The sequence below is a fragment of the Chionomys nivalis genome, chromosome 26 (assembly GCF_950005125.1).
Source record: "Chionomys nivalis chromosome 26, mChiNiv1.1, whole genome shotgun sequence".
Taxonomy (NCBI): domain Eukaryota; kingdom Metazoa; phylum Chordata; class Mammalia; order Rodentia; family Cricetidae; genus Chionomys; species Chionomys nivalis.
The window spans coordinates 21,352,926-21,372,985 of record NC_080111.1 but is presented as its reverse complement, the minus strand read 5'-3'; the positions used below and the strand labels follow the sequence as shown (position 1 = coordinate 21,372,985).

The 20,060-nt window shown below is 37.2% G+C and overlaps 1 protein-coding gene across 1 annotated transcript in view; it reads left to right on the top strand.

Moving 5' to 3' along the window:
• LOC130866771 (cadherin-related family member 3-like) overlaps positions 1-20,060 on the top strand; it is a 108,056-nt gene that overhangs the window by 87,555 nt on the left and 441 nt on the right. The window contains exons 21-22 of the mRNA XM_057758347.1: positions 9,540-9,669; positions 10,917-11,007. Of these exons, the coding sequence (XP_057614330.1) occupies positions 9,540-9,669; positions 10,917-11,007 (221 nt within the window). The remainder of the gene's footprint in view (positions 1-9,539; positions 9,670-10,916; positions 11,008-20,060) is intronic.

The following is a 20,060-nucleotide window of genomic DNA, read 5'->3' as shown; positions in this document are numbered from 1 at the left end:
ATGCTAACCTGAACCACCAATAGGCCAAGGAAGAAATATAAAAACTTCCTCGAGTTCCATGAAAATGACAACACAACATACCCAAATTTATGAGACACAATGAAAGTAGTGTTAAAAGAAAAATTCATAGCACTAAATGTCTACTTAAAAAAGCTGGAAAAATCCCACATCGGTGAGTTAGCAGAACACCAGAAAACGCTAGAACAAAAAGAAGCAAACTCACCCACGAGGACTAGACAGCAGGATAATCAAATTAAGAGCTGAAATCAACAAAATAGAAAAAAGAAAACAATACAAACAATCAATGAGACAGTTTGTTCTTTGAGAAAATCAACAAAATAGACAAACCTTCATCCAAACTAACCAAAAGATAGAGAGAATAATCAAATTAGCAAAAGCAGAAATGAAACGAGGAAATAACAACAGACATGGAGGAAATCCAGAGAATGATGGGATCAGATTTCAAAAGCCTGTACTCCACAAAATTGGAAAACTTAAAGGAAATGGACAATTTTCTGGATAAATATCTCTTACAAAAACTAAATCAAGACAAGATAAGCAAATTAGACAAGCCTATAACTGCTAATGTAATAACAGTCAATAAAAGTTTTCTAACCAAAATAAAAGCCCAGGATCAGATGGTTTAATCACAGAATTCTACAAGATTGTCAATGAATAACTAATACCAATACTCCTCAAATTGTTCCACACAATAGAAACAGAAGGAACACAGCCAAACTCTTCTTATGAGGCTACAATTACTCTGATATTCAAACCATACAAAGATATTACTAAGAAAGAGAATTACAGATCAATTTCCCTCACATTGTTGAAAAAAATACTCCAATAAAATACTGACAAACTGAGTCCAAGAATACATCAGAAAAATTATCCACCATGATCCAGTTGGCTTCATCCCAGAGAAGCAGGGATGGTTCAACATACAAAAATCTGTCAATATAATCCACCATATAAACAAACTGAAAAATAAAAAAAAAATAAAAAAACCATATGATCATCTCATTAAATGCTGAAAAATCTTTCAAAAAATACAACATTCTTTCATGATAAATGTCTTGGAGAGAGCAGGGACACAAAGAACATATCTAAACATAAAAAAGGCAACATATGGCAAGTCAACAAACATCAAACAAAAGGGAGAGAAACTCAAAGTGATCCCATTGAAATCAGAAACAAGACAAGGTTGTCCACTCTCTCTCCATATTTATTCAACATAGTACTTGAGGTTCTAGTTAGGACAATAAGACAACAAAAGAAAATCCAGGTGATACAAATCAGAAAAGAAGTCAAACTCTTACTATTTGCTGATGATATGATAGTTTGCATAAGTATCTCCAAAAATTCTACCAAGTAATGTCTACAACTCTTAAACACCTTCAGTTATGTAGCAGGATAAAAGATTAACTTAAAAAAATCAGTAGCCTTCCTGTACAGAGAAGATAAATGGTCTGAGAAAAAAAATCAGAAAAACATCACCCTTCATAATAGCCACAAATAACATAAAATATCTTGGAGTAACTCTAACCAAACAAGTAGAAGACCTGTATGGCAAGAACTTTAAATCCTTGAAGAAAGAAATTGAAGACGACACCTGAAAATGGAAAGATCTCTAATGTTCACTGGTAGGTAGAATTAACATAGTAAAAATGGCAATCTTACCAAAATCAATCTATAGATTCAATGCAATGCCCATCAAAATTCCAGTAAAATTCTTCACAGACCCTGAAAGAACAATACTCAGCTTCATATGGAAAAACAAAAAAACCCAGAATAGCCAAAACAATCCAGTACAATAAAGGAACTTCTGGAGGCATCACAGTCCTTACCTTCCAAATCTACTACAAAACTACAGTAATAAAAACAGCCTAATATTGGCATAAAAACAGACAAGAGGACCATTGGAACCGAATCAAAGACCCTGATATCAATCCACACACCTTTAAACACCTGATTTTTGACAAAGAAGCTAAAAATATAAAATGAAAAAGAATCATATTCAACAAATGGTGCTGGCATAACTGGATATCAACATGTAGAAGAATGAAAATAGATCCGTATCTATCACCATGCATAAGACTCAAGTCCAAATAGATCAAATACCTCAACATAAAACTAACCACACTGAACCTCATAGAAAAGAAAGTGGGAAGTACACGTGAACACACTGGCACAGGAGACCACTTCCTAAATATAACCCAGTAGCACAGACACTGAAAGAAACAATTAATAAATGGGACCTCCTGAAACTGAGAAGCTTCTGTAGAGCAAAGGACATGGTCAACAAGACAAAATGGCAGCCTACAGAATGGGAAAATATCTTCACCAACCCCACATTGGACAAAGGGCTGATCTCCAAAATATACAAAAAATTAAAGAAACTTGGCATCAAAATACCAAATAATCCAATAAAAAAGTGGTGTATAGACCTATATAGAGAGCTTTCAACAGATAAATCTCAAATGACTGAAAGATATTTAAGGAAATGCTCAACACCCTCAGCCATCAGAGAAATGCAAATCAAAACAACTCTGAGATTCCATCTTACCCTTGTCAGAATGGCCAAGATCAAAAACACTGATGGTAGTTTTTGTTGGAGAGGATATGAGGTAAAGGGAATGCTCCTCCATTGCAGGTGAGAGTACAGACTTGTACAACTACCTTGGGAATCAATACGGCGTTCTTTCAGAAAATTAGGAAACAATCTACCTAGAGACCCAGCTAAATACCACTGTTAGGTATATACCCAAAAGACACTCAATCTTACCACAGGGACATGTGCTCAGCTATGTTTTATAGCAGCATTGTTTGTAATAGCCTGGAAACAACCTAGATGCTCCTCAACTGAAGAATGGATAAAGAAAATGTGATACAATTGCACAATGGAGTACTACACAACAATAAAATAATGATAACTTGAAATTTGTAGGCAAATGGATGGATCTGGAAAACCCATATTGAGTGAGGTAAAACACATATAATATGTATTCACACATAAGTGACTTTTAGGCATAAAACTAAGAAAAAACCAGCCTACGGGGCACAGTCACAGTCAAACTAGTCAAGAAATAGAACCCAGGGGCTGGAGAGATGGCTCAGTGGTTAAGAGCACTGCCTGCTCTTCCAAAGGTCCTGAGTTCAATTCCCAGCAACCACATGGTGGCTCACAACCATCTGTAATTTGATCTGGTGCCCTCTTCTGGCCTGCAGGCAGAGTATTGAGACTACCGTATACATAATAAATAAATCTTTAAAAAAAAAAAAAAGAAAAGAAATAGAACCCTAAGAGATACATACATGGATCTACATAGGAAGGTGAAAAAGACAAGCTCTCCTGAGTGAACTAGGAGTTATGGGAGAAGGTAAAATGGGGGAGGGGAGAAAGGGAAGGGAGTTGAGAAAAATGTGTAACTCAATAAAAATGATTTAAAAAAGAACAAAATCAGCCAAAAATCAGGTATATATCTGTCATATCTGTTTTTTAATAAGTGAACTACATTCTAGAGAAAAGATATCTAATTCTCTTTTTAATAATTATACTTGATTACTCCTATGCCTAAAAGTACAAGTTAAGTCCCACTGGGCTCATCATTACAAAAAAACATTCCAGATAGTTTTTTAAGGAAAGTAGAGTCTTCCCTAACAAAGAAAGAGAGAATGAAAGAACATTCTTTTATATGTTAATCTTTTATATGTTGTTCTAACTGCTTTAAATGTTTTAAATTTAGAGAATAGTTTTGAATTTGAAAGAAATTGGGATTGGGATATATAGAAAGGGTTGTATGGGAGAAAGGTAAAAGAGAAAATGATGTAATTATTTTCTAATCTCAAAAAATAAGAAGAATTAAAAATAAAATTATTTATTGAAGAAATTAAAGATAAAATAGTATCCTCACCCAGGAAGATTGTGTCTGGTTACATCAACTCAACTTCACAGTGTTTAATATTAATATGTACAGAGTGCATAGGACAATGTCATGTGTTTTTCAGTGAGGACTATGTGAGCAGCTATGGTGATTTAAATAAGAATGTCCCTCCCAGGTTCATATATTTGAACTCTAGTTATCAAAAAGTGGTCCTATTTGAGAAGGATTTGGAGGTGTAGCCTTGTTGGAGTATGTCTGGCTTTTTGAGGGAAGTGTTTCTATGGAGGTAAACTTTGAAATTTCTCATGACAGGCCCAGTTTCTCTCTCTGTCTCTGTCTCTCCCTTCCTCCCTCTCCCTCTCTCTGTCATGTCTTTGTCTCTATCTTTGCTCTGTCTTTTTCTCTTTCTCTTGTTCCTACTGCATGTGGATGAGGATGTGGCTCTTAACTGCTTCTCTAGCACCCTGTTTGTGTTCCTGCCACCTTGCTCCTCACCAAGGTGATAGTCCAGTAAGCATCTGATACTGTAAACAAGCCCTAAGTAGATGTGTTCTTTTATAAGCATTGCCTTGGCCGTGTCTCTTCACAACAATAGACTAAGAGAGCAACCAAAGTGAGACAGCTCAGAAACTCGAGAAATAAAAGAAATTAATTCATTTAACATCATTTTCATGGGATTTCTTTTTTTTTTTTTTTTTTTTTTCTTGGTTTTTCGAGACAGGGTTTCTCTGTGGCTTTGGAGCCTGTCCTGGAACTAGCTCTGTAGACCAGGCTGGTCTTGAACTCACATAGATCCGCCTGCCTCTGCCTCCCGAGTGCTGGGATTAAAGGCGTGCGCCACCATCGCCCGGCTCATGGGATTTCTTAAACATTATCTTCCTGTCCTTTTTTTTTCTCCCATGTTTGAAAAAGAAGAAAGGTGATTAATTGCTTTCAACTTTTGTTCTGTGTTTTGTTTTAATCAATCTTGTTATGTAGTCCAGGCTGGCTTCAAACTTTCATTTTAGTTTTCTTTTCTTTTCTTTGCTGTTCTTTTCTTTTCTTTTTCTTCTTTTAGATTTAGTTCTTATATGGGACTGGGTGCTTTGGCCACATGTATGTATGTCAATGGCATACATGCCTGGTATACACAGAAGTCAGAGAACATTAGTTCTCCTGGAAGTGAACTTAGGATGGATTTCAGATATCATGGGAATGCTGGGAAATGAACCCAGAAATTGTAAGAGAACAAGTGTTCTAATTGGCTACAAACTCTATGCGGGGTGGGCTGCCTTGAATCCGTCTCGGCCTCCCAGGTGCTAGGATTTCAGGTGCACACTATGACCTCTGGAAGAAGTGTCTGTCTTTATATTTTAAAGTCCGTTTTTCCTTCTTTTCATGAAGTTATTTCCAATTAGTGGAATGTATGAATTGAATTAGGACCTAATATCCAAGGGTAGATAAGGAGCTTGAATACCATTATTATTATTAAAAAATGTAAAATCCATGTGGCAGGTCTCTTTTAATTATAAGAATTCTTAGCAAACACCTGTAACTTTAAATTTGAAAATGTTCTGCATAGCCGTTTATTCACATTATGACCAGGTTCCCCATGCTAAGAGAAAATAAAGATTGAAATGCAAGACTATGTAATGATCTCAGCTCATATAGATTTTGCTAAAATAGTTTCACCCTGATGGTAAACAATCTTAGGTCCAAATGGAGGGGCAGCTTGTGGCCTTAGTGATGAGGCAGGTCCTGGCTTGACTCTTAGCTTGCCCTTCCCATCACCGTGTAAACCTGTGCTGAGTCATTTAGCATACTGCGCCTCAGTTTCCAGTTTGTCATAGGGATTATTAACAGAGATGTCTTCAACCTGTCCCAGTGTGTTGGCCAGAACATAAAATGTAATTAATACATAGCATGCTTTATAATATATTTTATTAACTGAAAACATACAGAAATAGATTGTTTCTTGTTTTGAAGTATAAGGCACAAGCCACTTAGTTCTCATTTACAGCTCCCACTAAGGAAAAACAAGTTTCCATGTTTTCATTATAATACTAAAATTTTTTAATATTAATTTCACAACTTTTACTATTTGCAGTTTCTAAGGAAGTGGAAAAAAACAGTTTATGCTCTAATCAGCTGTTTACTATTAAATGTTACTTGACATTTTCAGTAGACATCTAGTCTGTATTTAATAAAATATTTGAGAATAAAAAGTTAATAAAAAAATTCTTATTGACATCTTTTCTACAATTTGTTGTTCAGTGAGAGTTAAGTGGAATAACATGAAAGGCGGTAGACCAGGCAGCTTTGGACACCTGTTGTGACTCTGATTCTGAACACTGGCAAAAGATTCCATGACAGGGAAGACCATTATTATTGTCCTTTCTGTAAAGTAATTAAGGTTATGAAACAAAATTAATTAGCTGCATGCAGCAGTGAGAAGCTTTGAGCATAGCTGAGTGACAGATGGGATTCTTTTGTTTTCACCAGTGATTTACCTTCGGGTGAGATAAATGTTTGACGGTACACATGGTCTGCCAGTCCTGAGCAGTTCGTGGCCTCAGCCTTCAGCTTTTTCACCAGGAGGAGACATCACTCCAGTGTCTGAGTTTATGAATGCCTTTGGGTTGTCTGCTTAGGCAAACGTGGGAGCATTTGAAAATCTCCCACCCTACATTTCTAAACAAATATAGAAACCATGCACTTTGTACAACAATGAATGCACAATTTAAAATGAATTTTGTGAAGTTTGGGGTTTAATAATTAAAGTCAGTTTTTTTAGTATAACATTGTGTAACTAATATTTGAATAAGATTTCTTACCTAGTAATGAGATTTATGTTTCTAAATACATCCGTATTTGAGTTTTCACATTTAAAAAGTGATTTTATTTAACCAAACACAAAGATTTGGTTTTTGTCTCTTTATAAAGTTGAAAACTGAAATACTGAAAGTCTGAATTCTTTTCTCAAGGTTAAATTATTTTCTAAAGGTCGTAGACTTACTAAATGATAGAGCCGGGGAGAATCAATAACAATCCTTAAAGAAACAGTGAAGCTTGAAGTTTGAGGAATCATGTGACCAGTGTAGCAACTAAGGTATAAAATAGAAGAAAGGGGTCTTAGCATACAAGACGTTCCCGTGAGTCCAGAGGGTGGTTTCCAGCAAATTAAGTTACAAGTCATTTTGACAAGCACTCTAAACAAATGTAGGACAGACATCATATCAAATTCTGGCCTGAAGGATCTGAGAAAGTCCCAGAAGAGATAGTGGAATTTTAGGTAGGTCTTGATGGACAGAACGAGAAGAGCAGACACTAAGCAACAACCACAGATGAGGAAAGGTAGATGTGAGGGCACATGGTTTACTCATAAAAGAAGAAAGAATGATCAAGTGTGTCTTGAGATGGAGAGTGTGGTTGGTCTGATACAGAGATAGTGAAGATATTAGGCAGATTGGCAAAGTTTGGAAAGCATCAAAATGCAAAATGTAAAAGAAAAAAAGGAAGAAAAAGAAAAAAAGGAACAGAGACAAGAAAGTTAGACAGGAAGGTGCTACAACGAAAAGTTCAAGCAAGCACTGATCTCTGTTATGACTTCTGGGCTCTGGTGTCACCAACAGACTTGAAAACATTTAAAACATAAAGCAATAGTTTAATATGTCTTGTGAGAGGGTAATAAGAATATAAAGTCCTACATCCAGTACTCTCAAGTTTGTTTTGAGTCACACAATGGGAAGGGTGTAGCTAGGGCGTCCAGCCAACACAAAAGACACTTCTAAATATTTACTGAGTGTACAGGGATTACTAGATGGATTAGAATAATTCTATGTGTTGTACAAAGGGTTTTATAAGTATCAAATGAAGCCAGAGAAATGAAAGGTCTTGTAATAAACATGTTATGTAAATGCAATCCATTGACATTGCATTAATAACTGTAGAAAGATTTTGCTCTTTTTACACCACATCTCGGCATGATCCTGACTCACCTTAGAAGACTGACATATTTCACAACGAAGCATGGCATTTTGCAAACAAAAAAACATTATATAAATTTTATGTGAGCACATGAGAAAATAAAAACCACCTCAAAAATCTTTGCTTGTTGTCAAGTAAGTAAGCTTGACACACACCAGGTGTCAAGAGCTGTCAACTTCCTACAGATGGCTGTGTGTAAGAGAGAGCTACAACGGCTCTTGAAATATTGTAGTTTAGTGCCTTGCTATAGGGTGGACTTTTTAAAATTAAAATTGTTAAGTTTGAGAGTATGTAGCATAAGCCACATGTTTGAGAATGTGTAAAAAGCTTGTGATCTTTGGAGACATGCAGACGTGTGTGAACTCCATTGCTGCCATCTTGAACTTGGATGCCGGGTACCACTCAGTTCAGCTCCTCCTCCAAGGTGAGCCCCACTCCTCTGAGATGAGAATTAGGAGAATAACTAACTAAAAGTGTTTTGCTGAATCGTGGTTCACAGTGGTTGGTGAATAAATGTTGTGTCTGGGATTCAGATTGTGTATGACATTTATCAGTTAGTTCCCAGAGCAGCACAAATATTCAATACGTGCTTGTTAGAAGGAAAGAGAGGGAGAAAGGGCAGCAGGGAGAAAGAGTAAACAAGTGCAAGTTAGAATCTATCTTCTTATACGGTGGAAAATATATTTGTGGGAGCATTATTATTCTGAACTCAACTCCTTGGTGTTAGTAATCTTCGAGCCTCTCTGCCTCCAGAGCAGTTGGAACTGTACAGGTGTGGCATCACACCGAGCTGTTTCTTAATGATCTGAAAATAAAGCTATATGTCTAAATGACTAGCAAATTGTCAACCTTTCAATCTGTTTGTTTAGAAATACAGCACGACACTACTTATTCATGAAAATTAGATCACATCATTTTAATGGGCATCTCTTAAGCTTAGTCTGTTTCCCCCATCTTTCTTTGTTTGGACATGCCCACACTTGTGTATTGTAAAGCAGAATGGCTAGTCATATAATGCTTAATCTTGACAACTACCAACATTCAACACTTTCAACAATGAAAGGGTTCCTTTCACTCAGCCGGATAAGCAATGAGGCTTCTTCCACCTCTCCTGTTGACAGATTCTTTCTGGAAAAGGTCTCCCTTAAGTTCCATTTTTGGCGTTCCCTATTTTTCATACCATCTTTGTGAAATTAGCTTTATATATTACTTTACCTTAAATGTCACACCTAATGCGTGTGTTTGCAAGCTTACCCTATCTTACACTGCCATCTGCTGGACGCCACTGTTCCTTACGCAAGGGCGATAGTCAACATCCATGAAAACCTCCTTCTTAGTGGTTTCTTAATGGTCATAGTTGAGATAGTAATGGGAATTTATATGCTGGGAGAAAAAATATGCTGAGATTTTTTGGCAGGAGGCAGAAAAGGCCAATAATGCTGCGGTTTATTTTGAAATAATACTTGCTGACTCATTCTTTATGTCATTTAGCCAGCAGTCATTAATGGTTCTGCCAAGATTTTCATAGATTCCACAAAGACATATTTTTTCTTCAAAAAGAGTTTATTCCCTAGCAGGAATAATCATAAAGAAAACGAATATAAAGAAATCCTTTCAGTATATGCTGTATTTTATATTTTTGACAATTGCACTGCCGATGCTTAGTACGTTTCTATTGCATTCCCTCAGATTACTACCTCCGTCTTAAGGAAGATCTCACACTACTGGAAGCCCGACAGCTGGTTTCCTGCAGCCCTCACTCTAACGGGAGTGCTCTTCGTGATGTGTCTGTATGCAGTTGCATGGGGCCTCTTCAAAGAGTAAGATTTTCCTTGTTGCTTCCCTTTGCATTAGTTTATAATGAAATCTATCAGGTATGCCTTTGAAAAAGGATGAAAATGGAGACAACGGCTTGGGAGAAATTTCTGTGTTGTTTTTCATGCTTCAGCATGACAACTGCTTTACATGTGGATTTTGAGTGCTAAGGAAAAGCTTCCTGCCTGAAAGCCAATATCTGTTACCAAAATTGTTGATGAAATGATTCTAGCTTAGAGCCATTTGATTTTTAAAAATGATCATAAATGAGATTTTAACTGTCCATATGCATAATTAAGGTCAAGATCCCTGGTTATATTTGCTTATCAAAGCATAGACAGCAGTCACAAAGAGACCAACGCAATTGAAGGGTAATTAGAGAAAGCTTGAAATAACCCAGTAAGCATCTTGTGATCTCTCATGGTTGGGGTGAGGAGAGGTGAGCAACACACAGGCACAGTAACAGACAGTGTGTGCTTTGCACAAACACATCCTTTTAACAGAGAAAGAATCAGATCACAGAGCAGCGTGATAAGGGTGTGGCCGAAACGCAAGCATCTTTCTATGAAACGGGCCAGAGAAAGTTTTGCTGAGAAAGGGCCAGCACAATGGTCTTTTGAAAAGTAATTGGAAGCAAAAATAAAGGAAAGATGCTGAAAACACTTTTTCTACACCAAGGGCGATTGGTTCTCCTTTTCATAAGCATAACAATGGAACTGCGTTCATACGAATCTATTTTTTCCAACCATGGGCCTTATCCTGAAAAGTTGACTATATATTCTGAAAGACAAAGTGACATGATCTGAAAGGGAAGGAAGGGTTAACAAGAAGATTTGAAAAAAGAAAAAAAGAAAGAAAAGAGGACAGCTGAAAGAAATGTAAGGATCCTTTGATGGGCATGGGAGGGCCAGCGCACACAAGAGCTCACAACGTCAGAGACCGCATGCATAACACCTGCACAAGATCAAGCCAACCAGAATCGCAGCAGTGCGGGGGAGGCATTTCCCATCCCTAATTGATAAGCTCCTGGCAATTCATTGCTGTTGGCGTTGGGGTGGGGGAGTCAGTTTCTTCAGGGATGCAGTCCTTGAAAGGCTACACATGTCCCGTAAATTTTTCTTCATTCTTATACATACAAATAATAGTAAGTGGACTGAATGGTCTAAGAAGGAAAGCAGCTGGGGACAGGGAAGAAAAGGGAGCACTGAATTCCCCTTGCACCGACACTCTGTATTTGGTTCCTTCCTTCCAATGTTCCTGCCTGCTCACGACTGTTTCCTCACTGTTACAGACAGCAGAGGCAACCACGTCTCACTGAAAAGGAAGCTGCACAGGTACCAAGGTAAAGCAGATCCAGTGATTTAGACAAAGAAGTTTGAGGCTCTACAAGTTGAATCTTAAGTGATTCAATCTATTTTAAGTTTAGGTATAGGTAATGTCAGTTGGGGCTTTGAAATGTTAAATCTTACCTGTAAATTTTACATCGATTTTTAAAGTAGCCTTGCTCATCAATATTTATTGACCACACAATACACTTCTAGGTCTGGGATCATAGCAGAGAGCAAAGTCATATTTGAAATGAGAATTATAATATAGTCCTGGTATCTTGCTACTAGTAATGTCATTGTACTTTATAAATAATCATTTTGTTTATTCATTGACAAGGGGAATTCAGGTTAGAATAATGAGAATACAGTATTTTATAGAAATTTTTCTTAGCATACCATCAAAACACATTACTTATTTATGTAAGAGATAATATAAAACACTAACAATAGGTACTACAGTCTGAACTTTAAACACAACCAGTTATGCATTATAACATATCAGAGGCTATTAAATCTACTTTTAACACTGTCTGTTGCATATGTAGTGTAGGTATACTTAGTGATTTATAAAAGTAGACTGTTATATCATTCATTGTTTTCTCACATTAGCATGGGAAAATGTATTTTGTGTTAATGAGTAAAGTAAATGTTTCAAATATGTTCTGTAGTAGGTATGAAGACTCATTGAGTGTTGGCTTCAGACTGAATACAAGACCAAACTTCCTGCCTGGAGATGATAAAGTAAGGACAAAAAGTAAAAAAAAAAAAAACAAAAAACAAAAAAAACCAAGCTGTATAATTCAGAGTGTTTATTTTCTTCCATTTCATAGACTCTAGATGACAGAAAAGCACTTGTGATTAAGAACTGGTGAATAGGAACTCATAAACAGAATAGAGAGTTTAGTCAATTCAATTCAAAGGGTAAGCAAAACTTGGAGGGGGTAGAGTTCCCACCCACTTTTCAATGATTTGATGCTCATGATGTCAAAGAGGAGTCAAAGGACAGTGCTGATACACCTGTAGAGGTCAAATTGATTTCGGGTATTGTTGAGATAGCTTTCAGGTCCCCTTTTTTCATTCTTTAGGTGAAATTAAATTACATAGATAATCTAGCGGGGTCATTGCTAAGGGTAACTGTGGTGCCTGTTCATCTTTATGCAACTCAGTTATTCACTGAATACTTGTCACGTGCCAAACTGTCTCTTGAAAAAGTTTCTGCTGGGATATTCACTGAGTATATGCTCTTTTTATTGCATTTTTATTATTTAAGTAAGAATTTTATGCATGCATGCGATGTGTTTTTATCAAGCCCACCCTTCCCATTCTTCTTGCTACAAATCCCCCTCTAGATCCTTTCCCTGGGAATATCAGTATTTCATCTCAAACCAAGGCGGTTTCTTTTCAGACTGTGCTGCAAATATGTGTATAAGAAGGGTTATCTACTGGGGCATGATTAGCCCCCACGAGAGCTGTGTCCATAGAGAAAATTAACTTTTCCTCTCCTAGAGGCCACGGATTGTCAATAGCTCCTCAGCTAGGGGTGGAACTGCATGACCACCTTCCCTCTCCATGCTGGGACCTGGTCTGGCTTTATCATGTGCAGCTCTTGCTTGTGCTTTGCCAATTGCTGTGGTTTTATATGCCAAGCTGTTCTGTGGTGTCTCATAAACACTGTCCTGTAGTCATCCACTGGCTTTTACAAACTTTCTGTCTCTCTTCACCTTAGGAAGAGGAGATGTGACGTAGATTGCCACTAAAAGAATAACTTTAAACCATGGTGCTACAGAAATAGATTTGTCTAAAATTATACGTGGTTCAGTATCTTTGACAAGTATAACATTTTCAAGTCAACACCAAGACAATCAATAATATTAATTCAATGGACAACTATTCAATATCTAACTATAAAGGTCATTTTAGAGTATATGAAAGTTTTAAAGAGAGATTGAACATGAATTTCACTGTTTCTAAGGCCATATTTCAGCTAGGAGAAAAATAAATAAAATATTGGAAGGAATAATGCTGGCACTTGATACATTCTCAGTTGTGTTCTGCATGTAGTAAGTTCCACAGAATTTCAGAGATCTACAAAGTTCCTGTGCTGTAGAACATCTAGGAAAACTGCACAGGAATTAGCATGAGTGTTCACACAAAGGAGTTGCATTGCTTCTAGATGGGAAATGGAGAAACATCACACATGTTTATCTTGGCACAAAACTTGGTTTACAAACTTCAAGATGCTTCACAACCTTTCCTTCCTCTTGGGCAGCGTTCCTCTCTTTTGCCTTTCTTATACTCTAGGACTGTGTGTGCATATTCACAGTGCCACAGTCTCTGATTCTCCCTACTAGTCTTAGTTAAATACGTCCACAGAAGCCTACACATCCTTCACTCTTGCTCTATCATGTAGTAGGAATGTGCATGTGTGCATTGCTCACGCGATTTCTTCTGTCTTCTTCACTTAAACAAAGGGTTTTTTTTTTTCACTTGAAGAGCACTACCACTGAAGTTCTATGTGCAGCCACATCCTAATATCTCAAAGATTATAGAGACAATCACTAACTTAGTTTTAAATCCCTTTTCCTCTTCCTGTGCACATTTCTTTCCTCCTCCAAATTACTATATTTTGACATAGGAACCATTTTACAAACACAATCCTTGTTCAAGTCACCACTGACTAATTGAACGCTTTGCTCTCTGGCTCCAACATGTCTTTCCCAGTGTGTCTTTTGCATCTTTCATGGAATATTAAACTTTCTCAAAAAATTGGCCAACATATATCATGACCAATCAGTCCTATAATTCCTTTGTTCTTCCTCTTTAGTCATTCTCCCTAGTCTAGACAAGTTTTCCTATGGCTACCCTCAAGACTTTACTGCAATGAAAATTTTTAACACTTTCAAAACTACAGATTAAAAATATATCCTCCCTGGTTATTTTCCAGTTTGATTAAAAAATATTCAGGTGTTTATCAATTCACCCCTCTCGTTTATGTTGATTGTCATGCTTCTTAATTTTTTTTTTTGTTGTGTGTGGTGTATTTTTCTATCTCTCCTTTCTGTCGGCCTCCCCTCCCCTTGTGTGTGTGTGTGTGTGTGTGTGTGTACGCTCATGCATGCATGTGGGCATATGAAAGACAGATGTCAATCAATGGTAGATATCTTTCTGAATCACCTTTTGTCTTAGTTTTGGAGACCAGCACTCAATGGCTAGGCTGGCTGACTAGTTAACATGGGGATTCCTCTGAGCTATGTGTTCTCCACCCCATGTCTAGGATTAGAGACATACTTGACCATGGCCAGCATTTAACTGTGTACAACAGACTCAAACTGCATAATACTTGTGGGCTCACCACAGTACAGTGGTTCTTACCCTGGAGCCATCTCCAGAACCCCATGCATTTTCTTTCCTTATTACTCATCTAATGTTGCACTTTGCTTCAATCTGTCTTGGGATTTACTGTCTAGCATCTTGCCTTCACGAACAATCTTTTCACTTTTTTCTTTCACCATCTCATTTAAACTCATTTAGGGAAACTCTCCAATCCTAATGAAATCCATGTATCAGTTTATTGTGTGGCAATATTAAGCTGCCCTGTGTTTCCTAGGAAAATAATGTAATTCTGTCTTTTGAACTCAATACAACTTAAGACATTGCTTTCGAATGACAGCTCAACATAACCACACTAACTATAGATTCATAGTAAATTAACTTTCCTACTTTGAATGATGTCATTTCATAGTCCTTCCTTCTCTCCTAATTTCTAGCACATCACTGTCTTCTGACTTTGAACTGTGATATCTCTACATACTTCTCAAACAATAAAAGGAACAAAATTAGATTTACAATTCTCTCAGACATGCTTAGAGAGATGCCTCAGTAGTTCACAGAACATATCGCTCTTATATAGGACCCAAGTTTGGTTCCCAACACCTACAACCACTAGCTTAAAACTGCCTGTAACTCCAACTCTCAAGAATCAGATACCTCCGGTCTTAATGGATACCTGTACACACACGCGCGCGCGTGCACACACACACACACACACACACACATAATTTAAAAAGTAAAGCTTTTAAAAGCTCTCATGGGCTCTTAAAAAGCCACCTCAGAAACCTTCTGCTCTACCCTCTAGCTGCTGAGATGTCACCTCAGAATCTTCTGCTCTACCCTCCAGGTGCTGAGATGCCCCCTCATCACCTCCTTTTATGCTAAGTCCTCCCCTTGCTGATCTCATCAAAAACATTTCTTTGCCCTGTTTCTGCTGCCTAATTGCATGGCCTGAGATGGTAGTCACTGTTATTTTTCTCACTATTCTCTAAAGGCCTTCTCCTGACTTCATCCGTTTAGGGATCATACAAACCTTAGGAAGGAGACTGACTGTCTGCCTACTGATGTTAACCTCCAAATATCCACTCAATTCAAAAATATTCCTCACGTAATCAATATTTTCTTTATCTACCCCTTACTCGGGTCCCTATGACACACAGTTTAGGAAAGAATTGTCCCAATTTTGATTTCTCTAAGGCTGTTGTTAGAAATCCAATAGTAAGGTAGTACTACAGGCTCCTTCTAGGAATCCTGGAGAAATTGTGTAACAGTAATCAGTGAACTGAGTGATGTTTTAACCAGCAAATTGCTTTGAAACTGTAAGGAAGCCTTCTGAATGTTACAAATAATTATGTAATAATGGTAAATAGTATTAAGTTAAGTACCCTGTTGTCAGATTTCTTGATGTATAAAGGACTCTGGGGCAATAGAACATAACTGTAAAGCATTTTCCTTATTAATATTTATGAGGTGGTTAATAAGATCAACAACTGTATGTAGTGATAAAAATTTGGAATAAAATAGTTATAACTTTATTTCTTCCATCAGTAGTTTATGATGGACATGCAATAGATACTGGTAAGAAGCTCCTAATTTTAAAACATGGAAATATTCATAGCAGTGCATTACTGGGTGATTCCTATCACACTGTCAAGTTTTTTTATTTATGTTAAAGACACTGAGGAAGGGAACTCTAGGTGCTCATTTATGCTAAAGTTTTCTTTATGTTAAAGACACCGAGGAAGGGAACTCTAGGTGCTCATTTATGCTAAAAGATTCATATGCATTATTAGTTATTTTACTCTTTAATAGCCGTTGCTTGCTTTTGTGATCACATTTTTCTTGAAATATATATTTCAAAAATTTACAGACCTCATTATTGATTTAAGTAGTTTCAAGTACTTCTATTATCTCCCATTAATCTCCATTTTGACCTCAACAGCCTTAGTTAATCTTTTTTTCAGGCCTAGAAATTACCCCTAATTTGCCTTACAATTTCCTTTCTGTAATTTTTAACAGTTAAAATACTATATCCATTTCTATTGCATATTGACACAAGCTATTCATGAATAACATTGGATAAACCTGTTACAAATCTAAGCCCATATGAGCAAAAAAGCATTCCAATGTTCATTCCTTATCAGTTTGTAAGGATAGAAATAATCATATTCCAGTTTTCCCTACAGAACATAATGGTTTGAGGTGAAAAACATACTGCCAAACTCACTGGGTGACAGAGATAAAAATGTCTTCACTGTCCTTAAGCATCGAGAGCCCCAAATATACCTCATCACTTCTGATACTGTCGTGACATTTGCGGTTTGTAACTGTCACGATGTGTCAGGCCCTTGTTCTTTTGTAAAGGACATCTTTAAATACATGCTGGTTATGTAGTTTTCAAAATTTAGATTACTCTGACCCACTTAACTTTTTCAAATATCTTTTAAAAAAGGAGGATAGAATTCATAGCCTCTGAATCAAGTCTATTGAATGTTTGTGTCTCCACTGTGCTTAGAAAATAATTACCAGCATATATAATAACACTGATCTCTGCTATCCTTATTACGAACATCTCTGAAGACAGTATGGGATTCCAATTAAACTATTATGCCTTGTGTTAAATAAATACTAGACATTCAAATTGTGTTTCATTAAAGGGGGTTTTCTGTTTGAGATATTATTGGTAACCTTTAAGAAAGTAAATTTTATAGTTTAGGGAATTAATCACAACAATATGTGCAATCAGGTACAACCTATTTTTTTCAAAGATTTTTTTAAAAGCATAATTTAGGAGAGAGGAGAGTAAAACAGCATAGAGGACATCACGTGATAACTTATCTTTGTCCTAAAATAGCATAAGGCTCTACATCTGGACTCTATCTCTGTGTGTCTCTATATTTCTGTCTTACCTGTAATGAAATAGGAAGTGAGGTTAACCATATGTACTGTTTGATTCATATGTGGAAGGTATAGGGAGGCAGGAGTTTGGGAATACTTTGGAGACATAATTTCATTGTTTAATTCCCACACATTACTAGTCTGTCTCTTCATCTGTAATCTGTAGCTGTCATTATTGTCAGGAGTTACTGACACTTGTACCCCAAACAAAAGTTTGGATTGACGAGGGTGGAATAAAGGAACAACCACTTTATGCCTCTAATAACTCAGATGTGTATCATAAACTTTACTCTCCATCTCCATAAGCAACCATGATTTTATCCTTCAAGTTAACAAACTGCCATCCATAGCACATTGTTATGGTTATATGAATATTTGCAGGGTGAAGGAAGTCCCGAGTACATGTGTAAGAAACATATGAATTCCTACGTGAATGTGTATTATTGACAAGGACCCCAATGTTATACACCACAGGGAATTTGTGAAGCCATTTTAGAGGACTTGGAAAGTCCTTTGGTCAAAATACAATAGTTTACCAATGATTGACCAGTGAATTCCAAAACTAGCAGCACAGCTAAACTAACGGCCTCCTTACAAGAAATAGGAATAAAAGCAATGTCTGATAATGAATCCCAAAGAACATTTCATGTGTCAGCTGAGTCCCCTCAACCCTAACCTCATGTAGTGTTTATTTGATAACTACATAAAGCCTTTGGTTCTAGGATTGCACTTCACATACTGTATCCTAAACTCATCATTAGAGAGGACAAGAAGGGAGAACTTCCTACCTTTCTATCAGGAATTACCTATAAGAATCCCCAGAGTTTTCAGGAATTTATATAAAGGCATACATGCATAAACTCGTTAAGTTTCAGCCATTCTACTTTGAAGATATGATACAGAAAAAAGTCAAGAAACTTACATGGGGAGGGGAGCTGGAGAGACACTCAGTGGTTAAGAGCACTGGTTGCTCTTCCAGAGGACCAGGATTCAATTCTCAGCACTTATATGGCAGCTCATTGTTGGGAGCACTGAGACCCCAGATCCTGAATTTCTTGTGATCCCCTGATCTGAGTGCCTACAGCTGCTCTGAGCACGAGACCTTCAAGAGTTCCTGATGGCAGGAGAGTGGTTTCTGGTGGGATTGGCTGGGGCGCGGCTATCTCTATATAATCTGTCCCTGAACACAATAAAGGGGGCATTCTTGGGGAATTCAAGGATGACCCGTGTCGCTGTCTCTCTGTGTGTGTGTTTGTGTATTTTAACCTCCAGCCCCTTTGCCCGAAGCTCGCAAACTGGGTGCCAGTGCACAGAGCGCAGACACTGGGGCGCGGTGAGCGGCAGCTCGTAACTGTCTTATAGCTCCAGTTCCAGGGGTTCTGACACCTTTATACAGATGTGCATGCAGACAATCACCAATTCACATTAACAAAAGAAAGAGAAAGAAAGAAAGAAAGTCATTTTTAAAAATGCTATATAAGATTCACGACTGACAAATATGGAAACAGGTTTCACATCTGAGTAGTTTGGTATCAGAGTCTTCATTTCCACCCCCAAATCCCTCACAAAGTATTTAAATTACAGTATTTTGGTTTAATGAGTGGCTTGGGGTTATACTATTTTAAATGTTTCATTTGGGCTTGAATATGTATATACCTACCATATATACAATGTATATTATCTTGTGGATTGCTTCTCTGGGTGGATTTTTAAAAATTTTATTTATTTATTTTTTAGAAACAATCTCTTCTTTTCTTGTTTACATACCAGTCCCAGTTCCCACTCCCTCCCCTTGTCCTGCTCCCTCCACCTTTCCCCACAAACCACCCCAGATTTTTATAACACTTTAGAGGTTAACTCCAAGTCATCAATAGTGCATCTATGTCACATTGAAGGGAAAAAAAAAATAAAAGTACTTCCTTTGGGAGTTGTTTAAGCAGTGTGAGTTCAGATTTGAATTCCCTACTTTTACTTCTTGCTCCCTGAGTTTTTGGTTCTCTGTTACCTGAGTTTCAATCTGTGCCTACCTGTTTTGTGAAATTGTTTGTCCCTATGTCTATGTATGGCTATTCCTATGTGTGTCTGTCTGTTGTATAGACTCTGTGTGTGTGTGTGTGTGTGTGTGTGTGCTGTGTTTATCTGTCCCTGACAAAGATCTTCAATCTATACTTATTGAAGAGCATAGGCAACATCATATGGGAGAACAAATAAATGCCCTACAGAAACCTTTAACAGATTCTTTCAAGGGATTAAGTCATTCCAACTGGTCCTCACTGGCCCAGATAACAAATGACGCTGTTTATCCGTTGACAGCTATGAATGGTTGCATTTAACTCTTATGCTAGAGTTTGAGAAGTTACTTCTGTACTTGCTGTTTTTAGGAAATGATGCACATTACTCTGGGTCAGGGCATGGAGCAGTATATAACTAAAGATTGCAGCTTTATCTTAGATTAGGGTGCAAAAGTTGATTACATGGGATATTCAAAGCAAGTAAAGTTGGCTATTACAATGTTCTTTTAAAGGCAGGCTAAACAAATATTTTGATTACACAGTAGGTTGGCAGTCTTAAATCTTAGGTGACTTCAAGGTATATTATTCACTTCAGTTGTGAGCTCCAGCAATGGCTATAGTCACTTAGAATGTAAAAAAGATTTTCAAACACTGTGTTGTTAATATTCATTGTTAGTCTCTCAATGAGAATGCTCTTCAGGACCGAGACAAATGGAGTCAGTACGATGTTAGTGATAGTGGAGAAGAGGGTTCCTGAAGGGTCCAAGTGGCCCCATGCAGTTTACTAAGAGAGAGCCAAGGGATTTCATTGGCAGAATGCAATGATA